At 48.3% G+C, this 13,694-nt stretch overlaps 3 protein-coding genes across 3 annotated transcripts; 1 reads left to right on the plus strand and 2 right to left on the minus strand.

Moving 5' to 3' along the window:
- Positions 1-2,579: 2,579 nt before the first annotated feature.
- On the plus strand, positions 2,580-4,295 carry L3040_005828 (uncharacterized protein; the record flags this gene model as incomplete). Its single annotated transcript, XM_007296749.1, has 1 exon — positions 2,580-4,295. The coding sequence occupies one exon, from the start codon at positions 2,580-2,582 to the stop codon at positions 4,293-4,295; it is 1,716 nt and encodes a 571-aa protein (XP_007296811.1).
- Positions 4,296-5,348: 1,053 nt separating this feature from the next.
- Positions 5,349-7,844, minus strand: L3040_005829 (uncharacterized protein; the record flags this gene model as incomplete). The annotated part of the gene is made up of 3 exons (XM_066154664.1): positions 5,349-5,576; positions 5,706-7,628; positions 7,701-7,844. 3 exons carry the CDS (start codon positions 7,842-7,844, stop codon positions 5,349-5,351), a joined length of 2,295 nt encoding a protein of 764 aa, XP_066011511.1.
- A 3,303-nt stretch (positions 7,845-11,147) lies between these two features.
- Positions 11,148-12,986, minus strand: L3040_005830 (uncharacterized protein; the record flags this gene model as incomplete). Its single annotated transcript, XM_007296751.2, has 5 exons — positions 11,148-11,437; positions 11,526-11,628; positions 11,757-11,865; positions 11,916-12,835; positions 12,891-12,986. 5 exons carry the CDS (start codon positions 12,984-12,986, stop codon positions 11,148-11,150), a joined length of 1,518 nt encoding a protein of 505 aa, XP_007296813.2.
- Between the last annotated feature and the right edge of the window lie 708 nt (positions 12,987-13,694).

Consider the following 13,694-nt stretch of genomic DNA (forward strand, 5'->3'; position numbering starts at 1 on the left):
ATAATAATAATAATAATAATAACAAGAATGATGATTGTAATAACGATCAATGAAGTAATTCCACTTTCTATCTATGTTTTCTTGGGTTTTTTTTAGATTCTTTTTTTTTAAATTGATTCTTGATCCGGGAGTTCCCTAGTGGGAGAGGATAGAGAGCTAGCTAGCTGTATATCAAAGGAAGGGGAAGGGGAAGGAAAGACGCATGATTCGAAGCAGTGGGTGGGAGGTATTTTGTTTTATTTACAAAGTACATACCTTATGCAACTTACATGCCTCATGCAACTTACATACATACCTTACCTTATGCAACTAAAGTAGGAGAAGGATTTTCTATTTTCAAGAACTTGGGAAGAGTAGATGGATGGATGAAGGTGTAACCCTAGATGGAGAAATGAGTGCGTGTGTAATAATAGGTTCGGATGGATATATATGGGTTGTAGGATGCGGATATTTATAGTCGGGATGTTATTGGGGGGGACAGAGATCGGTGGTGTCTTTTTTGAGGTAGATCACGTGATTCTCATACGGGTCACGCATCAGTTGGCTAATCGTCGGCTCGCTTAGGTGGGCCTCCTTTCAGCCTTTCAGTCTTAGTCGGTATAAGCGACTGCGGATCGGAAGCGAGTGCGGATTTTTTTTTTTACTATTAGTTTTCGTATACAAAATACAATTTACAACACTACTTTTTAATCTACAACCGCACAACCAATTTAATTGTATTTTACAATTAATCATAGGTCGAAAACGCACTCGTTCGAAGAAGCCTCTAAGGATTTTTCAATACAAAAGCCACGCTTAACCAAGTAGTCCTAATGCAATTGAAGATCTTGCGACGCGTCTTCGACGCGCTACAACATTCTTGTCCGAATACCCTTACGAGACTTAAAAAACTGCCGCGCGTATTTACGATCTCAATGAGCGCACGTTAAATAGTTACTTTAAGCGACCGAAGAATCGCAAGCACGGCGGTCAAAACAAGATCTTGCAAAGCTGGCATGTCAACGCGTTACGCTAATTCATTCTTCAACTTCTTACTAATTAGCTTACTCCTACACCGCAATTGATTTACAACGTTATATTCGCTTTACGCAAGATATACGACGAATATGCGAAGCCGCAAAGCTAGAGTTGGTTTACAAAGTAGAGATTTGATAGATGCAACAACCTTTTGAGCGTCAAATTTTGCGGCCTCGTAAAAAAGGTATTCCTCGACCAACTCTTTCTCAACCCGAACTTTCTCTCGATAACGACGATTTAATAATTACAACCGACACTGTTAAAGACCCCTCTTTAAAGCAAGATGTTATTCCTTTTCTTAGTATTAATATCGATAGCGATGGCTTCAATTCTGATAGTAATAGAGATTCAAACGATTCGTTGCGTAAGGTAAAAGACGAGTCAGAATCTGATGAAAATAACGATCGATAGTCAGATATTTCATCAGATGATACGATTTTAAATGTTTCGGAAGAAGATGTAGTAGTAGATTAGTTATTTATGTAAATATTTTTGAGTTGTAATAGTATTTGCTATAATAAATAAAAATTTCTAATATATTTTCGAAAAATCCGCACTCGCTTCCGATCCGCAGTCGCTTATACCGACTAAGACTGAAAGGCTGAAAGGAGGCCCACCTAAGCGAGCCGACGATTAGATGGGGTGTGGTGGTACTGTAGTGGTGGTTTCCTCGATTGGCTTTCGGGAGCGGGAAGACCCATCCAGTTAGTCAGCTGATAGGTACAGATACGTATTTAGTAGTAGTACAGTACTGTAGTACCACGGTACAGGCCAAACTACCACGGTACAGGCCTAAGTATTACCCCTCGAGGGTGCCTTAAAAGTTTAGTTTCCACTTTAAACCCCCTGTTTTCCCTACCCTCGAGGGGTAATACTTACGCCTGCGACGTAGTAAGTATTACCCCTCGAGGGTGCTTCAAAAGTTTAGTTTCCACTTTAAACCCCCTGGTTACCCTACCCTCAAGGGGTAATACTTCCGCCTGGGACGTACAGTAGTACAGTAGTATTTTTGCATTCCCAGCCCCATGATGACAAATTGACAAGGCCAGCCAGCGTATCGCTCCAAGGCTGACTGCCAAAGCGGCGGGGCCGTCGGGTTTCACTAACCTCGAACCGGACGAGCGTCGGATCTTTCGGGCCCGAGAGCAGGACCTCGACCCACCACCCACCACCCACCAACCCACCACCCAGGACCCGGATTGCACCACCGACCGCGCACTGCCATCTGTATACATCCATATATACATTCATCTCTCTCTCCACCCTGCCGTTGCTGGGTCGGACCTCACTCGCGGCCTGGTCTGTACATCCGTTCGCCTCGACTGTGTTGACACTACCTTCGCTGGACCGATACTACCATACTACCATACTACCAAACTACCATACTACGATTCGTCGCTGCATTGCATCATCCCCCGCCCCGCCTCTCTTTGCCGGGCATTGACGAGCAAAAGCATGCTAAACCCCCCCCATCACCCCTTATACAACACGACCATACCCTCACTCATATCAACCAACCTCGACGCTGTACCACAACTCCTCGTGCCGCAAAGTTCCCCGGAATGAAACTCCTCGTGCGCGGAGGCATCACAATCCTCCTGATCGTGGCCACCGCATTCGGCCTCTCGGCGCTCAAAGACCACCTCGACCCTAACGAACACAAGGCCGACGAGCAGCGCGAGGACAAGGCCTGGATCTCCACCTCGAAATACTGGCTGGACCGGCAGGCATGTCGGTACATCGGCCTGTGCGGATTGGCCCACTGGCATCCGGATCCGGCTGTGCGGCCGTGGACGAAACGACGGGATGACAACCGCCGCGAGATGAGGATGAAGAATGCGCAGGAGCTTCTCATGGAGCAGGAGACGGCCGATCAGGAGCCGGCGGAGGAAGACGAGGGGGGTGATATCGACGCCCAGTCGGTGTGGGATCGGATCCCGGGGCAGGGGGAGCGCATGAAGCCGGGGGACTGGGACGGCGATACCAGGGTGCTCAAGGAGGTGCCGCAGTTTGTGCTCGACCATGCGCCGCTGGTTCATTTGTGCTCCAGGGAGGAGTTCTGGCCAAGCGATATCCGCGAGCATTTGAGACATGTCGTGCCGTACGAGAACCAGACGGCGCTGAATCTGACGGACTATGTGCCCGACGAGGAAAACTTGCTGAGTTTGAATGAGGGGAGGAGGGGGCGCTTTGTGTTCTTGACCAGCAAGAATGATGTGGAGGAGAGGCCGGAGTGGTTGAGTAGTGCGTTTAACAAGCCTATTCCGTACGACGACGATGACGAGGATGAAGAGGACACGGAGGAACGAGAGCTGGAGGAGGAAGCGATGGTATATGAGGAGTTCTCGTCCGGCGCTGTCCCAACGGAAGAAGACCTCGAGACGTGGTTCGATCCGTACGGTCCCAGGCACAAAGTCTCGGCGCCCATCGCTCCAAATTTCCAATCCCAACCTCCACCTCAAATAAAAAAAGACTCAACTTCCAAGGCATCTTTCCGCGAAGACCTGAGGAAACGCATCCCCGCGCTCCAGAAGCCTGGCGGGTACTCGCCGGCCCCTGCCATTCTGGTGCTGGTCGACAAAGGCTCCGGCATCCTCGACGCCTACTGGTTCTACTTCTACTCCTACAACCTGGGCACCACGGTTCTCAATGTCCGCTTCGGGAACCACGTCGGCGACTGGGAACACTCACTCATCCGCTTCCACAATGGCGTTCCGAAGGCTGTGTTCTTCTCGGCCCATTCCGGCGGTCTCGCTTACTCGTACGCGGCGGTTGAAAAAGGGAAGGGGAAAGGCAGGGAGGGCCGCCCGGTCATCTATTCCGCGCTGGGTAGCCATGCCATGTACGCGCAGCCCGGCTCGCACCCCTATGTCCTCCCTTTCGGCCTTCTCGCCGACGTGACCGACCGCGGGCCTCTCTGGGACCCCGCGCAGAACTATCTGGCATACCACTTCAACACGTCCATTACGCACGGGGCCGACGCCCGCTCCATGACCACGAACCTCCCTCTGCAACACATGACAGAGAGCCTGCAGCCGGCTCTCAACAATCCCGAGGCGCCGATAGGCTGGTGGTGGTTTAGCGGCCACTGGGGCGACAAGTTCTACAGTCTGGGAGACTGGAGACAGTGGCGCTTTGTGGGGCAGTACCATTACGTCAACGGGCCGCTGGGCCCGCGGTGGAAGAACCTGGGCAGGAGCAAGGTGTGTCAGAGTCATGGGGAGTGCAGGATTGTAGATAGTCTGAAGGAAGGGAAGAAGAGGAGCTGGCTGGGCTGAGGGGTGAGCTTGCAAGCCCTCGGAATGAAAACCAGGGCGGAGAGGGAGGGAGAGAGAGCTTTATGATTTGCGGTGTTTTGGGGACTTGCTTGCTAGCATTCATTCCGCTGCTTGGATTGAATTGGATTGGGGTGGTGCTCTGGAGTATCCTGAACTTGACGAGACGGACGGACATGGGACGCATGTATATATTTGTCCAGAATGTTTGATCCGGGGGTTTCACGACGTCGTTTGAGCACGATATACACAAATACATGTACATGTGGGAAGCGGAGCAAGAGGAAGGGCACCGGAGGTTTGTTGGAAAAGAGATGGAGCGATAGAGTGCAGGTGTTAATAGGTAGAAGGCTATTATGGGAGTTGCAAGACTTTGAAGGCGGACTTGAGCGGGTTTTTTTTTTTTTTTTTTTTTTTTCTTTCTTTCTTTTTATCTTTTTATCTTTCTTTTCATTTGTATATAGGCCACGGAGAGGGAGAGGGAGAGGGAGAGGTCTTATTTGCAGGAAAAATATATATAAATGAATATAAATGAATACAAATGAATACAAATGAATATAAATGAATATAAATGAATATCAATGAATATAAATGAATATAAATGAATATAAATGAATATAAATGAATATAAATGAATATAAATGAATATAAATGAATATAAATGAATACATGAATAAAATGAGAATGAAAATGAAAATGATTGAGAGGAGAGAGAGGACGAGAAGGATGGAGAGGGGGAGAGGGAGAGGCAAGAGGGGTTCAAGTGAGGTTTGCAGGTTGGGTTGGGATGGGATAGGTAGGTAGGTAGGTACTTGTTAATCCTTTTTTATAGGGAGTAAGTAGGATGGCCGGTTTTTAGATTGGGGGGAAGGAGGGGGAATTTTTGATTAGAAGGAGGGTCGATGTTGTTGTTTATTATTATTATTATTATTATTTACTACTACCGGTACTACTACCTACCACCCCGAGGAGTTGGCGATTTCTTTTTGATTCTTTATCTGTTTGCTTCTCATTCTTTGTTCATCCCTCGTTGATTCATCCCTCGTTTATTCATCCTCACATGACATACTCAAAGATCTCGTGGCCCTCCTCCAGCTTCGCAATCTGCGCCTCGAGGCGCTCCCGATGCAGCCGGTCGGCCGCGGGCTCGCCCGCCAGCGCCTCGGCTTGCGCCGCCTCGAGGCCGTTGACGACGACGGGGGAAAAGATCTTCTCGAGGCCCGTGACGACGTGGCGCTCCACGACCTGGGTCGTGACGTTGGCGACGAAGGTCTTTTGCGTCACCTAGACGGGGAGGTTCCGTTAGTCTGGAAGAGGCCGTGGGCAATGGAGTGCTGGTGGGCGGAAGAGGGGTTTTTTTTTATTTATTATTATTATTATTATTCTTCTTCTTTTTTAGATGATGGGACTTACCTTGTAGATGGCAAAGAGGGAATCCAAGGCCTCTTCGCAACTGAAGCTGTCCATGTTCGGGTTGATCTGGTCGGCGAAACTGCGAACGACCCGCGAGACATCGAGGTCGAGGCCATCTGAATTCCACGCTGCAGCGGTCCCCTCTTCCATGGCTTTCTTGAGGGCAGCCTTCTGTCGCTGCTGGCGTCGCTTGGCGATGGTATCCGTGTAGTAATGGTTGTAGTTGATCGGGTAGCTTCGGAGGTCATGCGTCAGCTTCTTCAGCTCCTCGACAGCGTTGTGATACCGAACGCGCAGTTGCTCCTCGATCTTGAAGGCCCAGATCCGAGCCTCGACGTCCGGGGGGTAGTTGTCGCGCAGCAGCTGTTTGAGAAAGCTGCGGCAGATCTTGGCTACGGCGTCGACGTGGGAGAGGGCGAGCTTCTCCCAGCCGGAGCACTGGTCCCAGAATAGCTCGCCGATGAGGAGGGGGTTGTAGCTGCCGACGAGCTCCTTCCCGCGGGTTCGCGTCAGTGCCTTGCTGACCCACTGTAGGGCTTCATCCTTTGTCAATGGCTTGGGGCCAGCCTGGTCTGGTTTGACTGCCCAACCCATGGCACTGTGATCCTCATCCTCATTATCGTTATCAGCATTATCATCATCAGACGCATCAGACCCATCAGACCCATCATTAGACCCGTTATCAGACGAATCCGAACGTCTTGTATCCATATCAACTTGGTACTTGTGGCCCTGGAGACGCATCGTGTCTGCAAACTCCATGTTCAGAGATTGAATCACAGCTCTGGTCCGTGCTACTGTGGACGGGGAGCTTGGGGAGAAGGTGAGATCGATATTTTTCTGGAAGTAGGCACCCTCGTAGTGTCCATCCACAGCAGCCTTGCACGTCTGGTAGAAGTCCAAACTTGTCTGGGACAGGTATGCCTTGCACTCGACGGCTGTCGATCGGCGCGTACCCATCTTCACGAGCGACATCCGGGAGCTCTCGAGTTGATCTTCCAGGTCCTGACGAAGCTGCGGAAGCTCCCTCTTGGTGTGCTCGAACAAGAGCAAGCTTAATCGACGTCTGAGCGATTCGATGCCGACAGTATCGGGAGGCAGCTTCTTGAAGTTGGACTTGCGGAAGAAGGCAGCCTCGGCGACGTTTCGCTCGGCGATGGTGAAGTCGGTCTCCTCAAACTTTCTGTTCTTGAGAACGTGCCATCCGAGGTTCAGCTCGATGTCTTCGTTCATGGCGAGATCGATGTAGCCACGTTCCGCCCCCGAGCCTGGAGCCAGTCCGTCAGGCTTGGTGATGATGCCAAGAGTACGATCACCCTTGGGATCGACGTCTCTGACCTTGTCGAGGATCTTCTGATTCGCATAGTCGTTGGTGGCCGAGACCACAGCAAGGCAGATGGTTCGCTTCTGTGAAATGTAAAACTCGGTGATCTCCGTTACCATGTCGACATCGGCCTTTGTCGTTCCCTTGGTCGAAGTTGCAATCAGGCCCGGGATGTCGACCAGTGTAAGTTGTGGGCGTCTGGGTCCGCTAATCTCGATGCTGAGAACGTCTCGAGAGAAAGCTCGGGGCTTGGAGTCAGGTTCGGTTCCCTTGGAGATGCCCATAACGCCCATTGCCAGCTCAACGATTCGTGGAAGCTCGCTGAAGTTGGTGATGACCTCGGTGAACTTCTTAATACTCTCCTGCTCGGCAGCCGATCGAGTGCTGGCCGGGTTGACCTTGATGGTCAGAGACTCCGTGTTGGCACGCCGAAGGCTGATTTCCGTCGCGAATCGGGTGCACAGGTTGTCGTTTCGGGGGAATGGGATCTCGGTGAGGGCTTCCAAAACCGAACTCTTGCCCGAGGACTGGTCTCCGCAGACAACAAGCTGAGGGAGTGAAAGGTTGTCGTCCAGTCCGCACTTTCGGACTTGCACAACCTGTTCAAGGTTCGGTTCATTAGCAACCCATTTTAGAGACCAAATCCCGATAAGGGGAAAATGATTACTGACCATATCAAGAACTCTCCTCTGCTCGTCGGTTTGTAGGTCCTCCAACGAAGAAGTGTTTCCAAGCAGCTCCACGTACTCCGAAACGACATTAGTGTCAACCTCCTCCGGGTTGGTGGCTTCGGTGGGATTGTTCGCTGTCGACATGATGACGGCTTCTGCGGTGTCTTTCGGGGAAAGAAGCTTGTTGGTAACACACAGGTGTTGGGTCGGTCTACACTTGATGTTCTGGTTGTGTTGATAATCGACTTGATTACTTTGGAGGTTCTCGCTTGTAGCTCCTTTTACGGAAGCCGCGCAGCCTCTCCGGTCACGTGTCCCCATGACCTACGCGAAGCTAATGCGGCCGCCTGAGGCTAAGTCCTTGTACTTGCCCTCACCACTTAATCGCATTCCGACAAAGCTGCCGATAATTTTTCGCTGGAAGGGAGTGAGTGAAGAGCTCGTGTGTAAATAGTAACTTGAACTGCTTGATCTGCAAGTTGGTACGGGAGGAAGAGAGGATGGGGAGCGGGCAGATTTTATACTTTCATGAAGACCGTTTGCCACCTCAAAGAGCTTCTTGTCAAGGAGGCGTAATCGTCAATGTGCCTTGCAACTTGCACTTAATACCTGCACAGCTGCACAGCCGGGCTTTCGGGAGAAAATCCGCGGCTACCGACAACTCTTGGTTCATGCTTGCCTGCCCCAGAGGAATCCACATGAGACTTTCTTTCAGCTTCGGTTGATCTCCAACAAAGCCGAGCAGAACCTGAAATGCGCTGGCGTCTTAATCTGGAAGTCAATGAATACACCGACATATACATGGTACTGTCTCTCTGGCGTAGCGGGCCTTGGAGAATCCAGCCGAGAGGAATCGATCTAGAATAGCCCCGTCGCTTGGATATTCCAGTGTATCAAAACTCACGGAAACTCAAACTCCCAAAGCTCAAGCTGTATAGTCCGTGTTACGATTCAAGCTCGAATTCCGAATTTCGTTTCTCGAGTTTGAGTTGTTGAAAGAGACGGCTGGGGTTCAACCCCCCTCCCACCCGAACTTCAATGGAAGATTCGAGCTCTCACTTAATTCCGAGCTTAGAATTAGATGTGGACCGGCTAACTCTCAGGGATCGAGAAGGGAGCTCTCCGAGGGATTCCTCGGTCTTGAGCTTCTTCCTGTTTTGCTGACGTGTCGTATGGAAGCCGCTTGTGCATGATCTCTCACGAACCCGATTCCCAAGACGGAGAATTTATTAATGGGATGACGATCTTGGATTTCGAAGATGGTAATGTAAGCAGAGTATGGTAGAGAAAGGGGAAGAAGCAAGATGGAAGTGATCAATAAAGGTGTTAGGCTGTACAGAAACCAGGCATCGGGAAGGGGAAGGAAAAAAAAAAACGAAAAAAAAAAAAAAAATAAGAGCTGGAGCTGGGCTACTGGCTTTACTGAATTAGGAGGTAGTGATCGGAAGGGTTTTGAGTTGGATCGTTTACAACAAGTAATCACATTTGATGCAATATGCAATATGCCTTGTTTCCTTACATTTTAATGTACTAGATCACTAAAAATAAATGCATATTTATATTTTCGATTTACGTTTGTGAAGCAAAACTTTTTTAAGCATATAAATTTTTTTATTATTTCTTATTTATATCAATAATTGTTGTTTAATGAGTAGTACACCGTTATTGTTCCCCGCCTTGGTGGGGCCGACTTGCTACAGCAAGTCGGTTAATCTTTCGAATTAAATTTAAGGAAACCGACGATGATGATTAAAGAATAATTTTACATCTTGTAATCACTTTTCTTTGCGCTGCTTTACTTTGCTTTGCTTTGCTTTGCTTTAACTTGCTCTGCTCTGCTCTACTTTGCTTTGCTCTGCTTTGCTCTGCTTTGCTTTGCTCTGCTTTGCTCTGCTCTGCTTTGCTTTGCTTTGCTTTATTAAAAAAAAATTCGAGAAAGAGATCTTATTAACTTCGCGGACGCTTTGTATTCAATCGACTTCTACATATTTGCCAAAAAAAAAAAAGGCTTTCAAATTAAATGAAGTTCTATTAGCTTGCATTCAAATCAGCGACGACGACGAAGATTATAAGAAAATAAAAATTTATTTTCGTCTTTTTTAATAAAAATAATGCTTATTAAATAAAAAAAGCTTGAGAAAGAGCTTGAAGAAGATTCATAAAAAAAATAAAATAAAAAGATTCGCCGTCGATTCGATTTATAACATCTCTTAATTCAATTTAAAAGACACGCGATAAAATAAAATTTTCGTAGCTTAATTAGGTAAGAATGAATAATATTATTAAATATATATATTAATTGTAATATTATAAGCAATATTATAAGCAATATAAGTGTCTACGTTCCTCGCCGTTTTTTGCGCTGAAGCGGGACAGACTTTTTTCGCGGGACATACTTTTTTCGCCCACTTTTGGGAAGGGCCCCAAAAGTTGCGACGTTAAGGCCCACTATCAGTAGATTAGGTATGAGGGTCTGAGAGCTACCTATACCGGTATACAAAGGAGTAGCCAAGAGGACAGCCAAGAGGCTAGTCCATACCGAGAATACAGGTAGAACCCAATATTCCAACAATTAGCGCTACGCGCCTGGCCATAAGCGAAGCCGGGATTCCAATGATAACAACAAAAACAATAATAACAACAATAATAACAATGACAAAAACAAACAAAAACAAAAACAACATGAAAAACAACAACAACAACATTAATAACAATAACAACGACAACAACGTTCAAACAAACCTAAGCACACCATCTACGGCTGCCTCCGATATCAAAAGCAACTAAAACATCTGGACTTTAACAATTAATTTAATCACCAATTTCACTAATATGACAGCGTCAGAGTCTTCGCCAGACCTCTCCCAATTGCAAGTCCATCTTCATCAAGTCAACTATCAAAGCCATCTAGCACCGCAAATCCCTCTTCCTCGGCGCACTAATATACTTATACACTTAGACACATCTCAAATGAATCGTTCCCTATCTCTAGTCCTTCTTGGAAAAACCTGCATCAATGCCAAAGATCTCGCGCGTCGTGGATCGTGGGAAATGAAAAGAAAGAAAGAAAGAAAGAAAGAAAGGGTTCCACCGATACTTATTTACCTTACGTGAGGCAAGATTTCAATACTGCCCCGGCCGGATCGATATCCCGATATGACCGCCACAATGGTGTAATTGCACTGCCTACTAGTAGAGGACGGGAAAGCGGCAGATTTGTTTCTCTAGCGATCATTCAATTTTTAATATCTTAGAGATATAATATGAATTGTTTATATTGATAAGTGTTCCCCCTGGGAACATTGAGAAATCATTGGCCCTGATAGTATTTAACTATCTGGGAGGATTAGCAGAGGCGTTGACTTTCACTACTAGTCAAAGAAGATGAAATTACTTCCTCTGTTGTTCAAGAGGGTTCCTGCACCATTTAGAACCGCCTCTCGCTCGCTACGGCGTGGTAGGATTCGCATTGGCGATTTTGAACCCGCCCGGCACCAGCCTCTGGAAGACGCCATTCGGGTCGTACTTGGCGGACAACTGGGCGAGCTTCGCGACGTTGGCCTTGCCATAGCCGCCGAGCGGGTCCTGGAACTTGCCGGCGTAGTTGAGATAGATGAAGGGGTTGTCGGTGCCGGTGGCGACGGTCTTGGCTTTGATCGCCTCGATGCTGGCGTACGCGGCGTTGATGAGGTCTTCGTCATCGCTGTCGTTGTCCCAGGTTAAGAAGAGCTGGTACACTAGGCTGCGTGTTAGAAGGTGGTGAGAATGTGGGTGGGGGAGGAAGGTTAGAGGAGGGGAGTGAGTGACTGAAGGGGGGATCTATACTGATGATGTTGTCCTTGTTGCGATCGACTCCCATAATGTTACCACCATTAGCGACAGAGGCTTTGCTGATGATCGTGTTTATAGGCTGGAAGAGCTGAACCCACTGTACCAGAGTCAGCCGTGCACGTTGCAAGTGTTTGCGAAATTTTAAGAGAATTGACGTCTCAGCTCCGAAGACGTGGGTCGAGAACCAGATCTTGAGATATCGACGAAAAGACTATTGGCACGTACGAGAAGGCCAGGCGTGTCCAAGAAATCGTTCAGGTAAGAGTTGGAAATGTCAACTGCCGACTTGTACATCGCCGCATCGTTGGCGAAGCTGAGGGTCAGAAAGAGGTTCCTTATGGTGTGAGAAACATCCTGTCATCTTCTCGGGCTTTGAAAGCTTACCTGGCTCTTTGCTCACTGGTGCCCAGCTCCGCGGTGAGATTGGAAACTGTGGCAATCCGGGTCGAATCGGTGAGCTTACCCGGAATCCTATCGAACTCGGCGTAGATAGGGGGGTCCACTATGGGCTTCGTGTAGTGCATGAAGTTCCAGTTGAGGTGGAGTCCGGAGGCAGCGCTGTACGCGGAGAAGTTGATTATGTTGGCATTCGTATCGGTCTGGAGATTGTTTGTGAAGTTGACAAAGGCGTCAATCTGCTGGTCTTGCGTGGTGTTTGGGTAGATTCTGAGGCCACCCCACATCTCGGAGAATTCAAAGGCCTTCAAGTCGTAGCGAGTCACAACACCAAAGTTGTTCCCGCCGCCCTTCAGTCCTTGGAACAGGTCTGCATTGGAGGAGGCGTTGGCGTTGATGATCTTCCCGTCTCCAGTGACGAGCTCGATGTTCACTAGTCCGTCTGCCACGAGCCCCATGGTCGAGGTGAACCAGGAGAATCCGCCACCAAGGACGAGGCCTCCAAACCCAACATTTGCATCACGTCCTGCTGCGACCATCATGCCCTGTTCCTCGAGGGCCCGGTAGACTTTGCCGAAGCGGGCGCCGGCGCCGATTCGAGCAACAGTTTTGTTAGCATTAAGCGCTACATCACTCATGTCGGTCATGTCGATAGTCACCCCGTCGCTGATGGACGCGGCTCCCGCCCATGGCGTGTGGCCCCCTCCTTTGATCGAAAACTTGCAAGAGAGCCTGGCAAATAGCTGCACCGTGGTCGCGACTTCCTGCGAAGACCTCGGCTTGACGATGCACGAGGGGGTGTCAAAGGTTGTCTGGAGCGACCAGAACCCTTCCATGGACGCATTGTAGCCCGGCTGGTCTGGGTAAAATGTGTTTGACGGACTGCCTTCCTCCCTTAGGGCGTTACACTTGATCGGTGTCAGCAATGATCTACATTAGATGGGTTAGGATTTGTAGGCTCACGCATGTTTTCGAGCTGGCAAATACCTCTGCGTTGCTAGAACAAGCTGCGGCAGCCAGGGTGGCCATGCAAAGAGCATTAATAAGTGAGGCCTTCATAACGATGATGTGTAGCAGCTAAAGCACGAGAAAGGATGCAGATGAACAAGTGGAAGGCCAAAAGGAGTTTTTAGGGGAACGTTTACTTGCGTATCATACTTCGGAAGAGGCTTAGCAAAAGGGGTCCTCGCCTTCGCTATACTCTCCTTCCCCATGAATACATATCGAAAGTATACTTTTACTAGGAGTTACGCAGGAGGTTTGCAAGGGGGTTGTGGGGGGTTTACAAGGGAGAGAGTGGCAGTGACCCAAGGCAGAATTCTTTGTACGACGTACTAGTACTACGTACTATCCCCTTGAATAAAAGACGAAAAGTATATTCTTACTAAGGATTGGCCAGAGCGTTGTAACCCTGACGCTTAGGAAGCAGTTCCTCAAGGATTCATTATTTCTTCATATGAATAGTAGTAAAATCGATATCAAGCAATAATTGATGCATATGGAAGACTTATAAAACACTAGAAAATCAATATAGACGTTATTTTGCTACATTTAACAAGCGGTCAGCATAACGATTAAAATATGCTTTTACCAAGTGGGTCGGTCTTTCATTCAGGGAGGACAATAGTATTCTCTCTCCTTATACTACTAAATAGTAGTACATGTCAGATCCAGTTTAGGCCCATAAATTATAGAGCGGTGGTTTCTGAATGGCTCAAAGCCTTGTCAACTTTATTGCACAGACTAAAAACTGACTCAAATATACTT

This window comes from Drepanopeziza brunnea (genome assembly GCF_022702325.1).
Source record: "Drepanopeziza brunnea f. sp. 'multigermtubi' strain 214-2 chromosome Unknown ctg9, whole genome shotgun sequence".
Lineage (NCBI taxonomy): Eukaryota > Fungi > Ascomycota > Leotiomycetes > Helotiales > Drepanopezizaceae > Drepanopeziza > Drepanopeziza brunnea.